Below are 22,933 nucleotides of genomic sequence, written 5' to 3' on the forward strand. Positions count from 1 at the left end.
AGTAGATGCAAACTATTGCATTTGGAGTGGGTAAGCAATGAGATCCTGCTGTATAGCACAGGGAACTCTATTTAATCACTTGTGATGGAACATGATGGAGGATGATGTGAGGAAAAGAATGTATACGTATATATAACTGGGTTACTTTATAGCAGAAATTAACAGAACATTGTAAATCAACTATAATAAAAAAATAAAAACTTAAAAAATACTATTTTACTTGCTCATGTATATAAATTTTTCCTGCAAGTGTGAATACAAATAAATATAAATTTAATTAAATATCTGAAGAACACGATGTGACAAATGATTGATTTCTCTGGCACAGTTTTATTGCCTTATGATTTAATTTATATATAACTACAAAGAAATTCCCAATTCTTTGAACATTTTGTGTGCATTTAAAATGAGGTAGACTTTAAGTCAAATCCACTTGCATTGGAATCTTGATCCTTCCATTTATGAGCCATGTGGCCCAGGCAACTTACTTTACCCTCCAGTCATTTATTCTTCTCTATACTCCAAATAATAATCTCTTTTTTCTGAGTGATTTTATAGGACCAAATGAATACTGTTGCACATTGCATCTAGCTCGGTGCCTACAACTGAATGAATGTAGTCAACGTCATGTAGCCTTCATTGTTGTTATTGTCATTAATGTAATCGTGAAGCCGGAATTCTGAGGTTAATAGTTCCCTTTTCTTTGGAAACTATCAGTGAGAATTTCCCCAACTGTGGGATGAGGACAACAAAATGCTCAGAGAAGTCTCGAGGTTATGCTGTTCTGTGGACAGGCTGGCTTGGAAGGCTCCATCAGCTAGTCAGGAGGGAGCCGTAGAGGCTGTCAGGGGAAATGAAAATTCATAAGCCTATCCTCAGGTGTTGGTTGGCTGGCTATCTGAAAGAAGCAGCTCCCAAATTCGTGCATGTACTGAAGCTAAATTTGGTGCAGATTGTTTTGCATGTTTGCTAAGTCAAACCTCAACTTTTTACAAGGTTTTTTAGCTGCATAGATAGCTGGTCCTCCCTCTAGAGTATGATTTCTTAATAGATGAAAAATGACAGTAGAAAGTGAAGCACCCTGGAACTTCACTACACCTCTGAATTCAGGACTCTTCCAGGCATAATTCATGATTTAGGACTGCCTTGGAGGCTGAACCTTCCCATAATAAAAGTCTTTTGGGGACATCAGAAAGTCTTTTTGGCTATATTCTACAACTGGACTTTTCTCTGTGTCAAATGACACTTAGGGGATAAGGTCTGTGTATCACTCAATGGTGATGAGGAATGGCCCCAGACTCCCATAAATATTTATTAACATGGTAATGACCACTCTCATGCATATACCCAGCAGTCTCATGCACAAGGCTGAAGATGCTCTTGCTAGCCCTGCTCTGCATAGCTTCATTCTTAGCTTATTCAGCAGCACTTCCCACAGAAATTAGAGCAGCTACATGACCAGTTCCAAAGACTTTAGTTTTTCTTCAATGGAGATATTTCAAGGATCTAAATATAAATGCTGCCACACAGAGTAGTGGAGGAATTATAAAGCATTTAGTGTTTGCCAGTCATGACTATTCTGCCTTTCTCAGAATAGACAATTGGGAAATGATTGAAGGAAACAAAAAAATGGCAAAGCCACCCCACATCCTCTGCTTGTACACTTCTTGTATTTAAGGATTAAGGCCCCCTGCTCTGTGACATCACTGTTGCCACTACAAACAGAACCATCTGCCACGGAGCAGGGAAGCCAGTCATTCCCTAATGTGCAGAAATACTTGGTTGAACTCCTGAAACTTATTTGGTACATCAAAAGCTGCACTGCTGTGGAATGCAATAAACCCCATCTGTTTGAGGTATTTTCAGCAATACTGCACTTCTTTGGAGAACTGGGGTCCCATTATTCTCTAATATAGAACTTTATTCCTGATAAAATTCCCCATAGGGATCTTTATTGCCTTATTGAATTATTGGCATATTCTTTACAAAAGACCCTTTTTTCCCCAACTTCATTCATCCTTGTACAATTATTTATGTATCACATAAACCAATGGTTAATGGTTATATCATGGCAAATCACTGTGTCAAAAAGTTTCTCTACACTATTTTATCAGTGTCTTTAAATTTATGTTTTTATTAAATATGATGGCCATGATGGTACTTGAATTAGACATTTCCCCAGAGTCATCAATTGACGTTGTTTTCCAGAAAATACACTCTCCTGTGATCATTGCCTAGCTGTTCTTTAGAAGACTTCTGTATATATTGCTTCCCCCCACACATGGTCTCTCAAAACTAAATGCCAGATCTCCAGCCCAACCTCTTACTCCACCCTGTGCTCAGGCTCTTCCACAGATGCACACACTTTGCTCACAGCTCTCTGCAACTCTGCATCTCAGCAGAGAGAGAAATTCCTTCTGGGCCCCTTGTGAGAGGAGTTCAGATCTGTTCCCTGCCCATATCCCATCACGTCTCCCCCACAGGATCTGACCTTGAGAGGACTCGGCTGCCCTGGGAGTAATGAATCACCGTTTTATTTTTTTAAGCCATATGTGAGTTAAATTGTTTGATGTAAATCATACTCCTGCAGCTCCAGTTTGAAACAGGAGAGCCATTTGCCTGCCGCCTGTCGCTGTCTGCTCTCTGTGTCTCTATCCAGAGTGTCCCTTTTAGAAATGACTACATTTTTGTGACTAATCTTTCCAAACCCATTTTCTTGAATGTGGACCAGTGTTTATTTTGACTGCCTCCCCACTATACAGTTTTTGCTTCCCATGCCAACCCAAGACAAAACTCATAATTTGCAAAATAAAGGAATGGTACAGATGGAGCGCTTAACTTGGTCTGCTTCCCCTGTCTCCCTTGAACCACCCACTCCTTTCCTCTGCTCTTTTTCTTTCTTTCTTTTCTTTTTTTTTTAACCATCTTCTTCGAAGCCAAGGATGCGATGTTTGTTTAAAAATGCATTGGCTGATGAAATTTTCCACTGCTTGGCATGTTGGAGGAGGGACTGTCAGGAAAGGGCAAGCCGACATACTAAATACTTTGCCTTTCATGCTAACAGTTCACTTATTACCAATTCAAACCAATGCTTTTTGGCCAGTTTCCCGTACTTTCAGTATTTCAAGTAGAAAGAAAGGGGGAAAATCTCTGTCATCATTTTGTGCTGTTATAAATGTATGATTTCATTTAATATAAGCAGATTCTTTGACTTGTCCATGAGCTCTGATTATGTATGTGTATGAATGGGATGTCAGTGAATGGTTAAATTATTTGTTTGGATTTTGCTCTAGCATGAAAAACCTCGTGATTTTAAAATAAATTTATGTTTAACATATTTCTTCTTCATTTTTTTTCCTTGCGGCTACATGCACAGGGGAACAACAAAGTAAGTTCTTTGTCCTACTGCAGCTCCTCTATCTTTCCAGCCCCTACCCCCTTTCTGCATGTGCCTGGACGAGGGTATTTTCATGCATTTTGAAATGACCAATGCCTGTGACAATGCACAGAAAATGGAGGGTGTGCAAATTTTGGAGGAAACAAAGCTTGGACTACCATCATGGCTGTTCATTTTTGACCTTTTAGAAGGGAAATATCATATTCCTCAGGATTGGTTATTGGACAGTGCAGAGAGGTTGTTCTTATAAGGAAATAGATCAACACTGAGAGCAAAGATTATGGAGATTTAATAATGAGGACTCTTCTGCAGAAAGGGTACAACAGTCTGATGAAACAGTGCAGCTGAAGTTTTTGACCAAAAATCAAAGCTCTCATGTTAATGTGCAGTTATAAAAACCCTGAACTGGAGTCTTAAATAGCAGGATGACTGGCTTTGTTGGTGAAACTGAACTAGATCAGTGCTCTGGCTTTGAAGGTGCCTTAAAATGGATGGAGGAGGGTGGGGTCAACATTTGCCTTGGCTTCTGCACCCTTGATGTATTCCAGCTGGATGGAAGCAGGAGGGTGTGGGGAATGGAGGGGAAGACTGAAATGAGTATGATAGATTTGTGAAACCAGGCAACACACACAAATGATGGAAGTTATTTAAATGTTGTTATAGTAAATAAATGAGTAATTTAGTAGTGCATAGGGTTGCTAGCTTGTTAAAATTTTAATTTAATTTTTTCAAAAGATTAGAACTATGTCTCACTTTAGTTATGTAATAGTAATGTAGTTGGGGAAGTTGCTCTTAAGTTTAGCAGAGTGATTATTTTTCTTTTTTTTTCCCCCTATGGAAAATTATTAGTGCTTCATCCTACCAGGTGGCCCACTTAAAATGGGCCTCATTGAATACAATAAGAATTTAAAAGAATCTGTTATGGAAGGGTCTGCTGGCATATTTAAAACAGCTGGAATTCATCAAAATTGCTATTCATAAGCCATACATATAGAATTTAAAACAAATGTGGGAAATCTTCAAGTTTAATTTGATGGAATGTGCCATTATGGAATAAGTTGATATAGATATTTGGTGTTGAAATGCGTCACTTTATAAACTTATATCTTGCTATAACTGCTTATGACCCAAGTAATAATATTTAATAAAGTTAAAAATAATATAATAAAAGTACAAGATAGGCATTTGTGAAGGAGTAAAGGGGTGAACTCAGCCCACTAATAGTTTACTTTTTAAGACAGAAGGTGACTTATGAAATTGATGAAAAATTTCTTCCACAAAGGAAAGGATCATATTTCTAACTAATATTATCGGTATTGGATAAAACATTTTAGTTCTTATACCATATAATGTATTTTAATTCTGGAGTAGTAAATGTGCCTGATCCTGGTCACTTATATGACACTGACATTTCTCTGTCTAGAATTTCATGTACTGCATCTCTTGTTTGTTTAAGTAGCCTTGAGCTATGTGAGTACACTAAGAGTAAGCCTATGCATGCTGAAGGTCACGGAACCAGCTTCTGACATTTTAGGGAGGTGCTAACCATTCAAGAAGCATTTATTATTTGCCTCTTTCACTAGTGTTTCACTGATGACTTAAAGGCATTCATGAAGTTCCCCAAAGAAAACACTTCTTCTCCGTAGAAGGACTCATCTATATGTTGTAACTTGTTTGGTCAGGTTCTGGGAAAGTTTAATGGAATTTACTGATTCTCAAACCATTATACAAGAGTCAAAACAACTCAAGCATTCTAAGTTGCTGTCTGTTAAGGCTACCTATTGGATGGTGCAGAAGGCCCTCCAGGTCTCCTGGCACCTGGAGCCACCATCCGTATTGGGAACACTTGGTACAATGCTGTGGGAATCTTTGGGTGCCAACTAGAGTTAAAGTGTTGATTGAGGAGTGCCAAAGATGCAAGCACTTCCTGTTTTGATTTTTAATTGAAGAGTTGCTTCTTTAGAGGAGCTGTTGCTAATTGCCCTTATTCCTTAATTCTTTGTTGCTTATGTTATGAAAAAGTAATAGTTTGTAAATATATATGACTAATACTTTTAAAATATCGTCATTATACTGACCTCGGACTCTGGCACAAAAGAGCCTCCTCAAATCACAAACAGCACATCTGAATGCTATTTTCCTTTAGCTTAGAATTTCAGTATAAATGGAAAACACTGGAATACAAGCTGTGCTGTCTCCAGAGTATAGATCTGGAGTCTTCAAAAGGAGAATATGAGATTCTTTTTTCCCTTTCATGCTGGAATTCTCATTCTAAGTTGTCCCCAAGGCAACATACCTGACTTGTTGCCTGCCATATACATGAGCCAGCTGTAAAAGGTGACTCATTTCAGACTCACAAAGGCTAATTGTTTATTTAGTGAATGGCATTTCATTATTTATGATACTAACCAGACACTAAAGAGAATGAAGCCTGCTCAATTCATGTTTCCCCAGATGAAAAAGATGAATGGATTCATCTTCCTACCTATGTTAAGTGTAGTGCACACACACATATATACATATACACACATATATTATAAGAAATATGTAACTATGCATTTTCTCAGTGACAGCTAAATTGATCTGCTTCATTCACCTTTGGATTATGCTTAGAGTTTGGGAACTAATCCTCTACACTCCAAGAAAAAGAGCATCTACAGAGATAGATAGATTTACATGATAGGACAAAACACCCAGAGTCTTATTCTTCCTTGAACAATTCTATGTACTTTGTTATTTCTCCTTAAAAAGGTGATTTTCCTGATGTGTGGTGATCGCAGTTGGTCAGGAAAATTTCTCCTTCCAGGCCCATTCCTTATTTTTCTTTTGAAAATGTTTTTCTCTTGGCATAGCGATACCCTAAATTGTCTCGGGTAGAATCTGTCTCCTCCTTAGAGGGGTTTACCTACACCAAGGATTCCAAGTCAGTATCTTCCATGGTAAGACCATAATCTAGGACTCTCTGTATCAGTTTGGGGAATGTGAACAAATATAATACAGTAACAGGGAGGTTTGGGGTTTTTTGTTTATTTGGTTTGTTTGTTGAGCATACATGTAAATCAGAATGTCATTTTCAGAAGTGAGGTCTTCAGGTAAAAAAGAAATCTTCATATTTTGTCCTAGAGAAAAGACATTTAATTTCCTTCATTAATTTGATGTCCTTGCTTGGTAGCCATTTCTAGAAATTTAATAAACATTTGGTGTTACTTCTTTATTAAAGACTCTGAGTTTTGGTTAAATATCTCTGGTATTAAATTAGGCAAATTGAAGGTTAAAATAAACCTCTAAAATATAAACAATAAAATACTGTAACAAAAGCTCTCAAATTTCTTAATGATGTTGGTATAGAAACACAAATGAAACCTAAAAAGAATCCCAGGTTCAGAAATGAATACTCCAGGGAATTTCCATTGTGGCTCAGCAGGTTACAAACTTGACTAGTATCCGTGAGGATGCAGGTTCAATCTCTGGCCTTGCTCAGGGGGTTAAGGATCCAGCGTTGCCATGAGTTGTGACATAGGTCACAGATGTGGCTCAGATCCCGTGTTGCTGTGGCTGCAGCTCTAATTTGACCCCTAGCCTGGGAACTTCCATGTGCTACAGGGCAACCCTACAAAAAAGAAAAAAAAAAATTGAATACTTGAAAAAATTTTGACTTAAAGCTACATTTATTTAATCTCCTCTCTTGTGAAACTTCTATTACCTTTGAGAAATAAATTTACTGTCACCTTACTTAATTTCAGTCTTTTTAAACTATAAAGAATTCTTGTATGTCCTCTAGCAGAAGTATGAAGTTGAATGCCCTGATTGGAGAGAAGGAACATTTGAAAAGGAGAAATAGAACTGAAACGTGATAAAACATGTTAAAAATATGTAATATTAAAAATAACATTTTTAACTAAGTTCTAGTTTGGTTAAATGCAATAATTTTATACATAGTGAAAGGCTTTGATATACAAGAAAAGAAGGAAAGAAAATCCATTTTGAACACCTGTATTAACAATATTTTAAAAATACTTTGTCTAGCAATTTTCCATCACTTGATAAGTGGACATTGTCAGCCTCCTTTCATGGGAAAAGTGGTTATTATCTAGAGTACTGATGTTGGCGATCCATTGGATTCTAGCCATCATTTGCAAGGACAGGGTGTGCCAAATCAAATGGCACCAAAATATATGAACACTGAAGAAGACAGATATTAAATCCATGTTAATTTGTTTTGTCTCTTATGCCAGATCTTCAACTCCTAAATTCCTGTTCTTGGTCATATGTGAGAAAGTATATAGGTAGGCACTGAAAATCCATAATGGAACCTGAAAGTGGCTTTTTGATGGTCTGTTATAACCTTGGTAGATGAAGGGATAAACAGTATAGTGTCAGAAGGTATATTTCCTCTCTAATATTAAGAATGACTAAAAGAGGAGTTCCTTAGTGACTCAGCAGGTTGAGGATCTGGCATTGCCACTACTGTGGTTTGGATTGCTGCAATGGTGTGGGTTTGATCCCTGGCCCCAGAACATGCCATGGGCATGACCAGAAAGAAAAAGATAAAAAATAAAATGACTGAAAAAACATCTCTAAGTAGTTTCGGTACAGTCAGCTCAATTGGGGTTATTTATTTTCTTTGGATAATGTATGTTCTTTCCTTGATTTTCTTGAAGTAGTTTAGCAAATTTATTTCCATGGGATTTAAGGAGATCCCATCTGATCCACTTAATTTATGCACAACCCAGTAAGAATATCACTAAAGTTAAAAGAAGGAATGAAAAATCACTGGCCTCAAAGTGTTATTTTAGTTCTATGTGCATATAAAAATGAACTGTCTATATCAGTCACTGCAACACGAATAAACCCTGGCTTCTTTTTTGGCAAACCAGTCTTAAAAGAGCATTGTTAATGCCTAGTTTTTAAAGCCCCAACGTTTACTTTCAAACACTTGGAGAAAAGAACAGTTTAACTGAGGGCAAAAATCTTAGATAAGTGAGTTGGAATCTATATTATATCCCCAAATTTATTAATCTTGCCAAATAGACTGCATACGGAAGCAAGAATCGAAAGCTCACTCACTGTTGGTGATAGGACAGGAATCTCTGAAGGATGTTCTGGGCTTATTTACATATTTTTATTTTCTCTCTTGTTTCTGAAAAGAAGTGACTTCCGAAGTTCCTGTCATGGCACAGTGGTTAATGAATCCGACTAGGAACCATGAGGTTGCGGGTTCGATCCCTGGCCTTGCTCAGTGGGTTAAGGATCCGGCGTTGCCGTGAGCTGTGGTGTAGATTGCAGACATGCTCGGATCCTGCGTTGCTATGGCTCTGGTGTAGGTCAGTGGCTACAGCTCCGATTAGACCCCTAGCCTGGGAACCTCCATATGCTGTGGGAGTGGCCCTAGAAAAGGCAAAAAGATGAAACAAAACAAAACAAAAGTGACTTCCCTCTAGTTAATGAGAAATAAGAGAATAATGTCTTACATCACAGCTTTTGACTTATTTTTTCTCACAGTATTTTTTAAAATTTGTTACTGAAGTAACAAATTTACAGTTGATTTACAGTGTTGTGCCACTTTCTGCTGTACAGCAAAGTGACTCAGTCATATATACATACACATATATTCTTTTTTTAATATTATTTTCCATCATGGTCTATCCCAGGAAATTGAATAGAGTTCCTGGTGCTATACAGTAGGACCTTTTGTTTATCCATTCTAAATGTAATAATTTGTATTTACTAACCCCAAACTCCCAGTCCACCCCACTCCCCTTTGGCAACCACTCTGCTCTCTATGCCCTTGAGTCTGTTTCTGTTTTGTGAATAGGTTCATTTGTGCCGCATATTAGATTCCACAAATAAGCAATAGCATGTGTTATTTGTCTTTCTCTTTCTAATTTACTTCACTCACTGTGAGAATCTCTAGTTGCATCCATGTTGCTGCAAATGACATTTTGTTCTTTTTTATAGCTGAGTAGTATTCCATTGTATATATGTACCATATCTTCTTAATCCATTCATCTGTTGATGGACAATTAGGTTGTTTCCATGTCTTGGTTATTGTGAATAGTGCTGCTATGCACATAGGGGAACATGTATCTTTTAGAATTATAGTTTTGTCCAGACACACGCCCAGAAGTGAGATGGCTGGATCATATGGTAGTTAATATTTTTAGTTTTCTGAGGAACCTCCATACTATTTTCCATAATTATTGTACCAATTTAAGTTCCCACCAACAGTGTAGGAGGGTTCCTTTTTCTCCACATCCCCTCCAGCATTTGTCATTTGTAGACTTATTAATGATAACCACTCTGCCCAGTGTGAGGTGGTACTTCACTGTAGTTTTGATTTGCATTTCTCTAATAATTAGTGATGTTGAGCATCTTTTCATGTTCCATCTTGCCATCTGTCATTATCCCTTTGATAAGAGTGTGCAGGTACATGGCCTACACGTGTTTCCAGAGAGCTGAGGGCAGTGGGCAGCCCTTGCAGATGTCACCTGGTTGCTGGGTCTTTGGCAGTGGCAGCATCCCATGGGGGTGGGCAGGTGGTGGTGGAAGGCCGTCCTAATTTCAGGGCCCTTAGCAGTGGCAGTGGCCCCCAGGGAGGTGAGAGCAGCAGGTGACACTCAAGTTTCAGGGCTTTCTGTGGTGGTGACCCCTAGGGTGACTGGGGCAGTAGGTGATGCCTGGTCACGGGACCCTTAGTGGTGGCAGGAAGCACCTACCTCTGGAGTCTAAGATGGCTGCAGTGGTTTGCATTCATCCCCATACCCTGCACAAGAGGTTCCCTGCCACCTGAGAGCCTGTGCTTGTGCAGAGAACGTTCCTATGGCAATCCCACCACCACTCCTCCTCTTACACTCCCAAATAGTGGTGCCCTGCTTCTCTGGCAGGCCCAGGCCTCCTCCTGCACTCCCTTGGCCATGGCTCACCACTCCCTAGCCCTCTCAGACTATTTTCACACAGCCAGCGCTAGTTCTCTCCCTGGAACTGACCTTAAAAGCCCCAGCTTCAGCACCGAGACCCACCTAAGTATCTCAGACCCACTGGAGTCTGCCCGGTGGTGGTACCAATTGTCTTCATGGCTCTCTCTCTGCTTTGCCCTCCTCAGGCTGGCTGCTCATTTCTCTGAGGCCTCAGGGCTCTCCCTCCATTCTGGTTGATCTCCCTGCCAGTGAAGTACCCTCCCAGTATATGGATTCCTTTCCTCTTTTCATAGCTCCATTTCAGGTGTGCTGGTCCCATCCTGATTCCTCTTTCCTCTTCTCACCGAACTTTAGATATCTTTTTAATGCCCTGTGATATTTTTGAAAGGAATTGGTTTAACACTGCCCCCAAATAAAAGAAATTATGTTTCTGTTTTGAAAAAATGCTGTCATCAAGTATGGCTTTGGAACTTTCATTGTGATAAGTTTTACTTTGCAATGTAAGCCCTTACAGAAGCATTTTTAATCAAAAAGTAGAAATTTATTGCTTTCGTTAATGTATCTTAATGTGGTTATCATAGAGTACAGTGCAATCATATAGAATCACTGTAGTTAAAAGAGTTTAAAATCCTTCTCCCTATCTTTAGCAGATCAGCTGGGCAAAAATCAAAATGAAAAAAGATGTGATTGGTATAGGAATTAAGGTTGATTCAAAAGATATGTATGTACATACTTAAAAGCTATATAAACATTGGATGTCTAATAAGCTTTAGAAAACTAGAGATACATAGCAAACTTTAAGTGAGAAAACCTATCTACTTAGAAATTTAAAAATACACTCTGAAAATGGATCCAAATGGAAATTAATGCTTAATGTAAAGACTTTTTGAAGTATAATAACAAGTATAGTGAAAACACTATATGGGAAATATTATAAGATATGTCCAGTGTTATATACAAAGAAATGTTAATAATTTTAAATAGAATTCTTATTTACTTATTTACTTTTTTTTTAATATATTTTTTTTATTTTCCCACTGTACAGCAAGGGGGTCAGGTTATCCTTACATGTATACATTACAATTACATTTTTTCCCCCACCCTTTCTTCTGTTGCAACATGAGTATCTAGACAAAGTTCTCAATGCTATTCAGCAGGATCTCCTTGTAAATCTCTTCTAAGTTGTGTCTGATAAGCCCAAGCTCCCGATCCCTCCCACTCCCTCCCCCTCCCATCAGGCAGCCACAAGTCTCTTCTCCAAGTCCATGATTTTCTTTTCTGAGGAGATGTTCATTTGTGCTGGATATTAGATTCCAGTTATAAGTGATATCATATGGTATTTGTCTTTGTCTTTCTGGCTCATTTCACTCAGTATGAGATTCTCTAGTTCCATCCATGTTGCTGCAAATGGCATTATGTCATTCTTTTTTATGGCTGAGTAGTATTCCATTGTGTATATATACCTTTTTTTTTATGGCTGCACTCATGGCACATGGAAGTTTCAAGGCCAAGGATTGATTCCCAGCCTCAGCTACAGCAACACCAGATCTTTTAACCCACTGTACAGGGCCAGGGATTGAACCTGTACCTCCAAAGCAACCCAAGCCACTGCAGTCAGATTCTTAACCTACTACACCACAGTGGGAACTCCTAGAATTCTTATTTTAGTAGAGGTAAATAAACCTAAAAGGTAGGAAAGAAAGCAACAACAACAGCAAATCTAAGGAAAGAAAGAAATTAATGGTTAGAGGAAAAATTAATGAATTAGAAAATAGTGAAAAAAAAGAGCAAGCATAAAACTACATGAAAATTTAAAGTGTTCGCATGGGACAAAAAAGAGTAAACAGTTAAAAAGTATATGACAAATTAGTAAACTATATAAAGGATTAAATGTCCTCAAAATAGAATTGTTTCTATTCAGTTCATTTAACATATAACAAAAACTAGCCTTTTGGGGAAAAAAGAAATCTGGCCAAATCAATAGACATTCAAGACCAAAAAATAAAAAATAAAAGACTGATAACTAGATTTAAAAAAAAGGTTCAGTATCCATTAACAAGCAGGACTTGTAAATTAAAATAGCTGCCCAGACATCATTTTTGAGCTTTTAGATTATGAAAAAATGTTAAAGAATGGTTGTGATAGAGGTAATGAAGAAGTTATCCTTATGTACTTATGCACCACATGCGGCGGAGTGTACACACAAACTTTCTGGAGGGTGGCCAGTTTGGTGATAGGCATCAAATCAAAGGCCTTTGTTATATGCCAACCTTTCAGCCAAGCAATTCCATTTCTCAAAATTTATTTTTATCAAATACTTTGATAGTTGTAAAGATATTCATTAAAAAATGATTTGGAAATATTATTCATAATTACCAATGTTTAAACTATATCAATATCCATTATAAGTAATTGATTAAATTGAGTGTGGTACATCCATGAAATTCTATGAAGCAAATTGTTTAAAATAAAGATGTATATGTATATGTAAAAATATAAATACATCAATTGCAGTGGATATTTTCATGATAAATTAACTGAAAAAAAAAATCCACTGTGGATATCATAATCCTATTTTTGTTTTAAAAATTTTGCAGAGGATGATATTTACATGTGTATGATTGCACGTAGAAGTCCTTCAAAGATGCACACCAAAATGTTAATTGTATAGGCAATAGTAAATCTTGTTCCCATGTCATTTTCTCGATAACTTTCTTTTGTACAGTTTTCAAAAAAAAAGATTTTAAGACACACAAAAATGAAAAAGAGGAAGAAATTTAAGTGAAGGATTGTAAGAAAGAAACAAATATAAAATGATGAAAATAATATTCGGAAGGAGCAATATAGAGCATAAACTTTATAGGATAGTAAAAGTTAAGTAAATAATGGAAATTAATCATCTGAGACTACAAACTTGGCATAAATATGTAATATTATTATTATTCTGTAATGAATACACAGATTTTAACTCCTTTCCCTTTCCCTTGCCAGTGCAATATGTTATTTTCCTCATTGAATTACGTATTGTTGAAGGACCATGTTATGAATCTTTGAACACTCACCTTCCCTTGTTGCCCTATGATTCTCAATTGTGTCTTTGTTTGAAATGCTCAGACTCCATGGTGCCCAGCTTCCCCAGCTTCCTGGATCATTCATTCTTCCTTAAGTTCCAGTTTTGTACCTGTCAGCACTGTCGCCCACTATGACTATGTTGTGCATAATGTACAAATAATGTATATTATCAGGGAGCCATACCATAGCCTCATTTCTGGCCTTTAGTCTTCCACTTTTTAAAAAATCTAATTGAGGTTTAAAGATGAAGACATCATATTAGACTAATGAAGATTATTTTGTAAAATTTAAGAGTTGATTAACTGTCTTTGAATCCAGTCATTTATGTAACAAAATGTATAATCTGAAAATTGAAAAGCAGGATGTCTGGGATCACAGTTTGTGTCTGGGATCAGAAGTACTGGGATCAGAATTTGAGACTCAACTAAGAAATGCTCCTCTTGAGGGTAAAACCATCCTTTTGATTTCAGAGAATCACACTGGTCATTAAATATTGACTCTGTGTTTGCTTGGCTCCCTACCAGACACCTCCCGTTCAAACAAGAACCAAAAGTCTTAGAGATATAAAGTATCTGATTCCTCTGTACCATGTTTAAGCACAAATCGATTAAGGCTGATGGTAATAAAAGCCACCGACTTAATCTTACTCTAAAGAATAAACAGGATTAAAATAAAAAGTTAAAACTGAAGAAAACATTTCAACATATATGGCAGGCAAACAATTAATATCTTATTTTTGTCCAAGTTAAAGAATTCTTAGAAATCAATAAGAAAATACAGTAATAAAGATAAAAGAGAAAAGTGTGTTTAGAGGCAAAGTGGGACGGCTGCTTGAGTCAGTGCAGAGAGAGATGATGATGGCTTGACTTAGTGTCATAGCAGTGGTGATAGTGAGAAGCGGTTGGATTTAGGATATATTTTGGTGGTAGAGCCGCACCTTTAAGATTTGCTGATGGATTGGATTTGGAAAGTAAGAGAAAGAGTAAAATAAAAAACATTACTGGACCTTGAACAACAGGTGCGTGTTAGTGCCATAAAGTGAGTAGTAAATGGGGAAAGGAGAAAATGGAGTGGGTCGTTTCATTTTGACCATATTAAATTTGGAATCCTAGTACACTTCAGTGTTTAGTCAGAATAGTTTGTTATATTGCTATAACAAAACTCCCAAAGTCTGGTGGCTTAAAACTGCAAGATTTGTTTCTTGCACATGCTACACATGCATCTCAAGTTGTCTGGCCTTCTGCTCCTTGTTATTCTCACTTCAGGGCTCAACGCTCAAAGGATTACTGTTGATCAGCATAACTGAGGGTATGAATGAAAAATTACACAGTCACTGATTTCCTCTGCCGTGATGATGACACCTAGACTCAAATGGACAGGAAGTATTACCTTACCAAATACCTTAGAGGAGAATCAAAGCATCAAAATGGAGATGCCTTCTAAGGCAGTTAAATGTATAAGTCTAAGTTCAGAGAAGAGATCTTCAGACAGAGATTTGGAAGTCATTAGATATTTTAAACCTTGGCACCTAAGGAGAAAGTATAGAATCAAAAAGAAGATAGCTGAGGATAGAATTGTCTAGTCTTTAGAAATACAGTTGAAGAGGAGAAACCAGTAGAAGAGACTGAGAAAAAACCGGTGTGTGTGGTTGCGTGTGTGTGTGTGTGTGTGTGTGTGTGTACATATGGACATTTCTGTATGTGTTTGTAAGAGGATAGAGAAAGGTATGCAACATGGGTTTGAAGAAAAGTTAGGAATTATTTTTAGCTTCTTTAGACATCTGTGTGTTAACTTATTTGTTGCTGTACCTATGTATTATCACTACAAACTTAGAAATGCAATAAGGTGAGAAAAGATTTTGTAAAGAAAGTATATGGAGGGAAGTAGAGGTGGGAGCAGTAACTTTTAGGTAGGCTGAGCAAGTGAGTATGAGGCATTTTGTAGGAAGCTAGGAAAAGGCCAGGTGAACATATTCCTGAACCAGTCAGTAATGATAATTACTGCATGGAGGCCATATACTTGCATATTAAAATTTAAACATTTCGGGAGTTCGCTGGTGGTACAAGGGGTTACTTATCCAGCATTGTCACTGCTGTGGCGTGGGTTCTTTCTTTGGCCCAGGGACTTCTACATGCTGAGCGTGTGGCCAAAACATTCTGAATGAGTGGAGCGGTTAGACAAGTATTCCAGGACAAAACCTAAATTAAGTCACTGAGGGCAGTTAGGACTCTAGTTTTTTAAGAAACGATAAAGACTAGCATGTTTTAAACTTAAAACTGTGTTCTTTTTCTGAAGCATTTGCATTTTGTGTCCCTCACTATGATGGACATTATTTTAATCCGGAGTTAGGAATGCATTTCCTTTATTTATTGGGATATACAGAATCTAGTAAAAATTTTTAAATGACCAGCATAGTAGTATTTAAATGATTATTTAGAAAATATATTTAATTACATGCCCCTTAATTGAATCAGCCCTAAAATGGATAAGGCTAGTGTTATACGGGGATATAACACAAAATGAGACACTAAAGACTAACTTTACATAATGACAACACACATTCTTCAGCAAAAATTATTATTGACCAAGTTTTTAATTGAAGGAATTTCTAATGTGGACATTTTCATTTTGCTCTTTGAAGTCATTAGCCATTAGTCTCACCAGTTTTCTCATTTTATGTCACATGGCTTCAAAGAGAAGTGTTAGTGACACTTCAAGTAATTAGGCCAAAGGTGGGAGGTGGGGGTAGAGTTTGATACAAAGAACAAAATAGACCTTAAAAAAAAAAAAAGATCAGCTTGTTTAAATCTTTCTGTCACTGCAATTATCCCCTGAAGTAAGAAATTGAAAAAAAAAATGCATTAGTTCCACTTAGATCAGTGGTTCTGAACTAAGGATGATTTTGCTCCTGGGGACATCTGACAATATCTAGACATTTTTGGTTGTTGGACTGGGGAGGTATGACTGGAATCCAGTGGGCGGAAGCCAATATCCTGTTATTTACAGTGTTAAAGTTAATAAACCTTGACCTAGTTTGAAATAAGTATGCAAAATCCTCTTACCAAATTTAGCCTATGAAGATTCGGACCTATGACCTTCACTAATTGAGCCAAATTCACCTAAGATTGGTTGAAGAACTGGAATCTATTCAGACTGGAAACTCTGGTTATAAGCAGTCCCTACCTCCCATTATGCTTTATCAGTACCTGCTTCATACGAAAACTATTCCTTGGCCTTTGATTCAATGGGCTGCCTTAGAAAGTATCACAGTAACTGAAAAGATTTTCAGATATGGGCTTGTATACTTGGACAAGTGGTGCAAGGTCAGTAACTGTGTTACAAAGAATTGCCTTCACCAACACTTTTTTTTGTGAACATATGTCTTTCATTAAATACGAAAAACCCAATTTTTATAAATTTGGGTAACTTTTATGTGCTTCCACTAAAAGCCTATTTCAAAATTGGATTTCCATGAAAACAGAAAAAAAGTTAAAAATCTTACTATATTTAAGCACTAGAAGAAGACATAAAATTGGGCTCAGTAAAGTACAGTTAAATTCTGAGTCTCTATCAAGAAAAACTTTACTAATGTTCCAATGTAAGCATCATTATTCTTCACTTTCCATGTGGTCCAATGATTATCAAGCAGAAACTTTTCTTGACTAAGGTATGGAATGTACTGTCTGCCAATAAAGTTTTCTTTTAAGCCACTTTAAGATGGCTAAGACATCCAGACCCAAAGATAAAGCCACCCACATCAATTTGCTCAGCCCATTTAAAAACAGAGTTTGTCAAGCATTAAAACATAAACCTTGATACTCTTAACTTTTTTTAATGTGACAAAATTACTGAAGTCAGTTACAGAAGCCAAGTTTTATGAAGGCAATTAACAATTTTACATTTCCATTCATGTGAAGTGCTGAAAGGGTTATAATTAGGATAGATTACACAAGTGTAGAAGTATAAATTTTATAGGATTATAGATTTGTAGAATACAAATATCATATCAGAGAGTAGCAGACATCTAAATTTCAGCTTGTATTCTATAAAATGACATGGTGGTTGTGGTCCAGGAATAGGTTCTTAACAAAGACAATGTATTACAACTGCTTAACAAATAGGAAGGCCTCCCCAAAAGTGAAAAAGCAATATTTAAATTTTAAATACTAGACAAGGAACATTAGGCACAAGTTTGGAAGAACAGCATTTTTATATTGGTTAATTTGTGTGATATTCTTTGTTACATTTCTTGGTTTATTATTATTTTCTGTCTTCCTAACTGTACTTCAGACTCCATGAAGACAAGATCCCCTCTGTGATTTTTGTACCATAATATATCCCTAGAACTTGGGACGTAATAGGTAGTGAACAGTATTTGTGCAGTGATTCGGTCAATGAATATAAATGATGGAAGAAACAAGTACAAACTGTGACCTTCAACACAGAGTTTTGACACCAGATGTAGGTGAAATTGCAAAGGAAGGAAATCAGGGGGAAAATAAGAAGAGAGAAGGAAAAGTTTGTGACACTGAGACTGAAATAGCTTCCAAAATCTCTAACCATCAACTTGTTCACCATGATTCATTTACCTCAAATTACTGTAACCGATTTTCCAGTCTACATTTAAGTTTTTATATTGCCAGACTATTTACACACCTCATTCTTCAGGGGTAGGCACAATAAAATGCTAATGAAATAAATTATTAGAGTTTTTCCCCAGTAGTATACATTAAATCCCTGCTCTATCCAGGTATTTTGTACCCTGGGAGAAAAAAAGAACTTCTTTATGTTAATTCTCTCAAAATAAAGATAGTAACATTACTATAAAAAGGAAAACCCTCAGAATTGCTTCACTTCTTTATCCTTTCTTTTCGTACTCCCAAGTGGTCCTTCTCTTTGATAAGGCTATCTCTTTGGCGTATATTTAGGGCTTCACTTAGTTATTTCCATGTCTTAGTTTATTCTTTCTTACTTTTTCTTAGATAAATAGGTAGGTAGGTAGTTGGATGCATAGAGATACCGGTAGATTTGTGTATATCTTTGTCTATATTTATATAGACTTTTCTTTTTGCCTACCTGCTTTCCCATTCAAAAAACTGTGTATTTATCTCTTTCCTTTCACACTAATTATCTTTAAATCAGCTCATGTAATCCTCACAACCATCCTGGCAGGCAGTGATTCCCTGCTGGGGGCATTTGGCAATATGTGGAGACATTTGTGACTGTCACAGCTGGGTTGAGGGGTGCTACTGGCATCTAGTGGGTAGAGGCGAGGGATGCCACTAAACATGCTATAAGGCACAGGACAGCCCTCTACAACAAAGAATTAGCCAGTCTAAAATATCAGTAGTACTGCTGTTGAGAATCCCTGCTGGAAAATAAACATTATCTTCTCTATTCTAAAGATGAAGAACATGAGGTTAGTAAAGTTGGCAAACTAGCCAAAGATCACATATCCAATAAGTGAAGGAGTCAGGATTTAATTCAAATCCAGTTTTGAATTCAGAGTTCATGAACTTTCTAATAAACACACTCAGTTTCAATCTAATTCTCATTATTGTACGTAAATTTAGAGTAAACATCTTAGTGTCTAATTCCTCATACTCAGTTCTGATTATTTCCTTAGAGCAGACTTGTAGAAGTGGAATTGGTATCAAAAGGAATGAATAATTATACTGTTCTTGATGACTTTCCTCAAAGATTAAATCAATTCCCATTCCTCACATCTCGCCTAACCATGACAATGAGTATTTCAGGTTTTTTTCATACTTAATCTTTGTCAATGTGATCATTTGCGTTTCCCTTAAAAACACAACAAAACAAAACCTCCCTGTTGCTCAGATAATCTCCTTTAACTGCAATCCTATTGACCCTCCTAATTAGAACAACGAAGTGCAGAGTTTTGAAGCTCCAGTGTGATCTGAAATCCCAGTTCTGCCATTTGATAGCGGGGAGATGTTCCTCAGGTTACTCTGAGCCTCTCTCATTTGTTGAATGGAGCTTAATGACAGTCTCTACTTCTCAAAGACCAAATGAGCTAACACTTGTGTTGTAAAACAGTGGTAGGAACAAAGTCAGTTCTTAAAAGGTGCTGGCTGTCGTCAATATTATTTTTGTGCTTGCGTGGTCTTTTAAGCTTTGTTAAAGTGCTGTGGGTTTGGACTGAGTAGTTGCACTGACTCCCACTAATTATCCTCTTTTTCCAAATATCACCTCTTTTCTAAGCTGTTTACTAAGGGCCTCATTACTTGCTAATGCCATGAAAAGCATCAATTGGACTCCCTATTGCCAAGCTACTGCTTGGCATTTACCTTCAGAATTTGTTCGTGGCCTGTCTTTGCTCCTGGGTATTATCATGTCATAGTGTATATCATATCATACTATAAACCATCTCCATCTAGGTATTACAGATTATCATCCTCAGTAGTTCTCTGATTTTTTTTTATTTTCTTACATAAAAGTTCTGTATAACAGCATTTCCCAAAGTATACTCAGCCTATTTAAAGGAGAAACAAATGTTTTGATGATCAGAAATGTTTGGGTTACATTGTATTCTTTCTCCTCTGATGAGAAACTGAGTACATTAGCATTTTTCAAAATTTGAGAGTCCTGGAATAAGAAAACATGTAGATGTGCTTGACACTGCAATTCTTGAACTTATTTTTTCAAATAATATCCCTCCCCCCATTTTTTAGAAACAACCCCTCTCATCATCTTGTGAAATCAATGTTGGACAAGGAACACTTGCAGAACAGGCAGAAGGACTATAACATAGGGTTTCTCACCATGGCCAGTTTGTTTGTTAAAAATGTAAACTCTTGGGCCACCCCAAAGTCTTCTGAATTTGAATATTTGAGGACGGCACCTGGGAACATGCATTTTAAATAAGCTGCCAGGGTAATTTTATAACCACTGAAGTTTTGTTGTTTTTTTTTTTTATTTTTATTTTTTCCATTATACCTGGTTTACAGTTTTCTGTCAATTTTCTACTGTACAGCAGGGTGATCCAGTCACAAATACACATATATACATTCCTTTTTTTTCACATTATCATGCTCCATCATAAGTGACCCCAGTGCTATACAGCAGGATCTCATTGCTTATCCATGCCATGCCAAAGGCAATAGTTTGCATCTATTAACCCCAAATTCTCAGTCCATCCCACTCCCTCCCCCTTGGCAACCACAAGTCCGTTCTCCATGTCCATGATTTTCTTTTCTGTGGAAAGGTTCATTTGTGCCATATATTAGATTCCAGATATAAGCGGTACCTCTGAGGTTTTAGAATGAGTACTGTAGGTACTAACAATAGCCCTAGTGTAAGGTGCAAACGCTATTAATATTTCCCTTCTGTCACATCAAGGAAGATTTTACAACCATAATCCTTAATTTTACTGTGAGGTATATGGACATAATATTGAGAATTGTGCCTTAAGCCAAGGTTTACCAGAAATTCAGCTTTCTCATTACACCCCTTCCTGGGTGCCTATCAGCTGTGAGCAATAGCAGATCATTTTGCCCCTAGTGAGACAGCCTTTAAATGGATTCTGTTCGCAGCTCTGACACTGATGGTGAGGAATTGTTACTTTTTCTCATTGAAAATGACTGTTGGCGGTCCTGAGGCTGGAAAGAAGATCTAGAGAGGCCCAATACATTTCTTCATGGCACAGAATCAGAGCAGCCACAGGCCACCAGGCGTGCCCTGAGGGCTCAAACCAGCTCACTCTTTTCTGTATATTTGTTTGTTCAGTAAAGTTATTACCATATCTCTTTGTACTTTGTGCTAAGAAGCTCTGAAAATTTCCAGGGAGTTTTCCAGATGAGGCTAAGTGTATAACTCATACTTCATTTTGGTTTTAAGTTCAGAATGAAAGTGAATCTGAACTTGACACACATAAATAGTAGAAAGTTTATTTGTACAGGTTTATAGTTTTCATTTTTTTTTCTTTTTTCCTTTTACCTTTTGCTTTTTAGAACTGTTCTGCTAAATAACATTAACTTGTTAAAAAGTATGTTCACATTTTCCCTCTTTGGTGATTTCCATACTTTGTACCCTGCCAAGTTCACCTGTGATGTTCATTGACACTTGTTTTTCTGAATAGAATATAAAGCTTGATTGATTCAAAGGAGAGTTGAGGGAAACCTCTGCTTGTGAAATATTTTGGTATGTTAAGTTGTTCCTTTTCAATGTGTAGAAGACTATTCCATTCTTGAAATTATTTTAGAGTCTACCTTTAACTAAATTTCCTTCCTGACTTCTGACTGTAGTGAAAGTTTGCATTTATTGCCCTTGAAGACAAGTACAGGGTGATTATCTTCTTGAAAATTTTTACCCAAACTGTATTATCTATTTCCATGTTTCCACCAATCTGTTTCTAGATGTTTGCATTGGCTTATATTGCCTTAGAAACCTCACCTCTGACACTCTTACCCTTGCCCTGTTAGCATTAGATGGTCATCTGCTGAGAAAGTAATGGTGACCTAACCTGGCAGGTTATCTGCTCCATCAAAATACTGCAGTTTGAAATAGTCCTTTTCATGCAATCCATAGGGGTCAAGGCATCCAAAGGTGCAATGAACACTTGGCCTTCTACCACATTTCAGGGCAACAGCTTCCTGAATCTTCTCCCTAACTTTAGGGAGCCAGTGTACTTGCCTGGATTTCTCCAGGTAACTTCCTAGTCTCTGATAGATGAGAACAACCTGAGAGCCAGCCTTCTTTTACACATCATTCCTGCTTGTTCTCTCTGTTGGAGTTCAATGTCATTTATTATTTCTCTAATTTTACATCAGTTCAGTTCATTAAACCTTTATCAAGAACTTGCTGGGTGTCAAGAATGCAAAAATTACTAAGTCCACAATTTGTGTCCTTAAGGAGCTCACTATCTGAAACTTACGATACAGGGAGGTAAAAGGTGTGCACAGAAATCATTGGCTCATGGGGAGCATGCAGCAGCCTGTGGGATGGGTAGGGAAGGCAGCCTAATGGGTAAGAACTAACTGGTGAGGCCAGGCATGGTGGGACTGATGCCTAAACAGCAGTCAGGGGATCAAGTCACTAGTGCAGTGTACTTCACTCTATGCCATCGAGAAGCTATGAAAGGTCAGAACAATGTTTTAGACTGTTTAGTCTAGCAGCAGTGTGAAGGATAAATTTAATGGGAGCCAGGAGACCCATCAGGAGATTCTCATTGCAGTCGAGGAGAGAGGTTGTGAGGGTCTGAACCAAGAAGAGTTTGAAGGAACAGATGATTAGGTAAATGAAAACTATGCCACCTCCCAATCTTTTGGGTTAGATGCATTCTGAGAATTTAGGTTGTCATCTGAATCAAATATAGGTTGACACATTTCCATATATTCTAAGTTGTGGGTCGACAGCCTTTTCTTCTCAGGGGAGGCACCACTCTGTCCCCATTTCTGGTTCCAACTTTTGTTTGTTTGTTCCTGTCTTCTAGACTGGTCTCCTGCCCACCTCACACTGGGCTGCTCTGCAGCTCTGACCATTAAGGTTTATGCTGACCACTTGGATGAACTTTTCCTAATTACAG

General features: G+C 37.3%; 1 protein-coding gene across 13 annotated transcripts in view; it reads left to right on the forward strand.

The window, feature by feature from the left end:
- The window catches only part of DNM3 (dynamin 3), a 542,471-nt gene that overhangs the window by 441,082 nt on the left and 78,456 nt on the right, over positions 1-22,933 (forward strand). For 7 of the 13 annotated variants that reach the window (XM_021063637.1, XM_021063635.1, XM_021063639.1 and 4 more), the window contains one exon: positions 3,377-3,388. The exons of the other annotated variants lie outside the window; for them this stretch is intronic. In XM_021063637.1, the coding sequence (XP_020919296.1) occupies positions 3,377-3,388 (12 nt within the window). The remainder of the gene's footprint in view (positions 1-3,376; positions 3,389-22,933) is intronic. 13 annotated transcript variants of the gene reach the window in all.

This window comes from Sus scrofa, chromosome 9 (genome assembly GCF_000003025.6).
Source record: "Sus scrofa isolate TJ Tabasco breed Duroc chromosome 9, Sscrofa11.1, whole genome shotgun sequence".
NCBI classification, from domain to species: Eukaryota; Metazoa; Chordata; class Mammalia; order Artiodactyla; family Suidae; genus Sus; species Sus scrofa.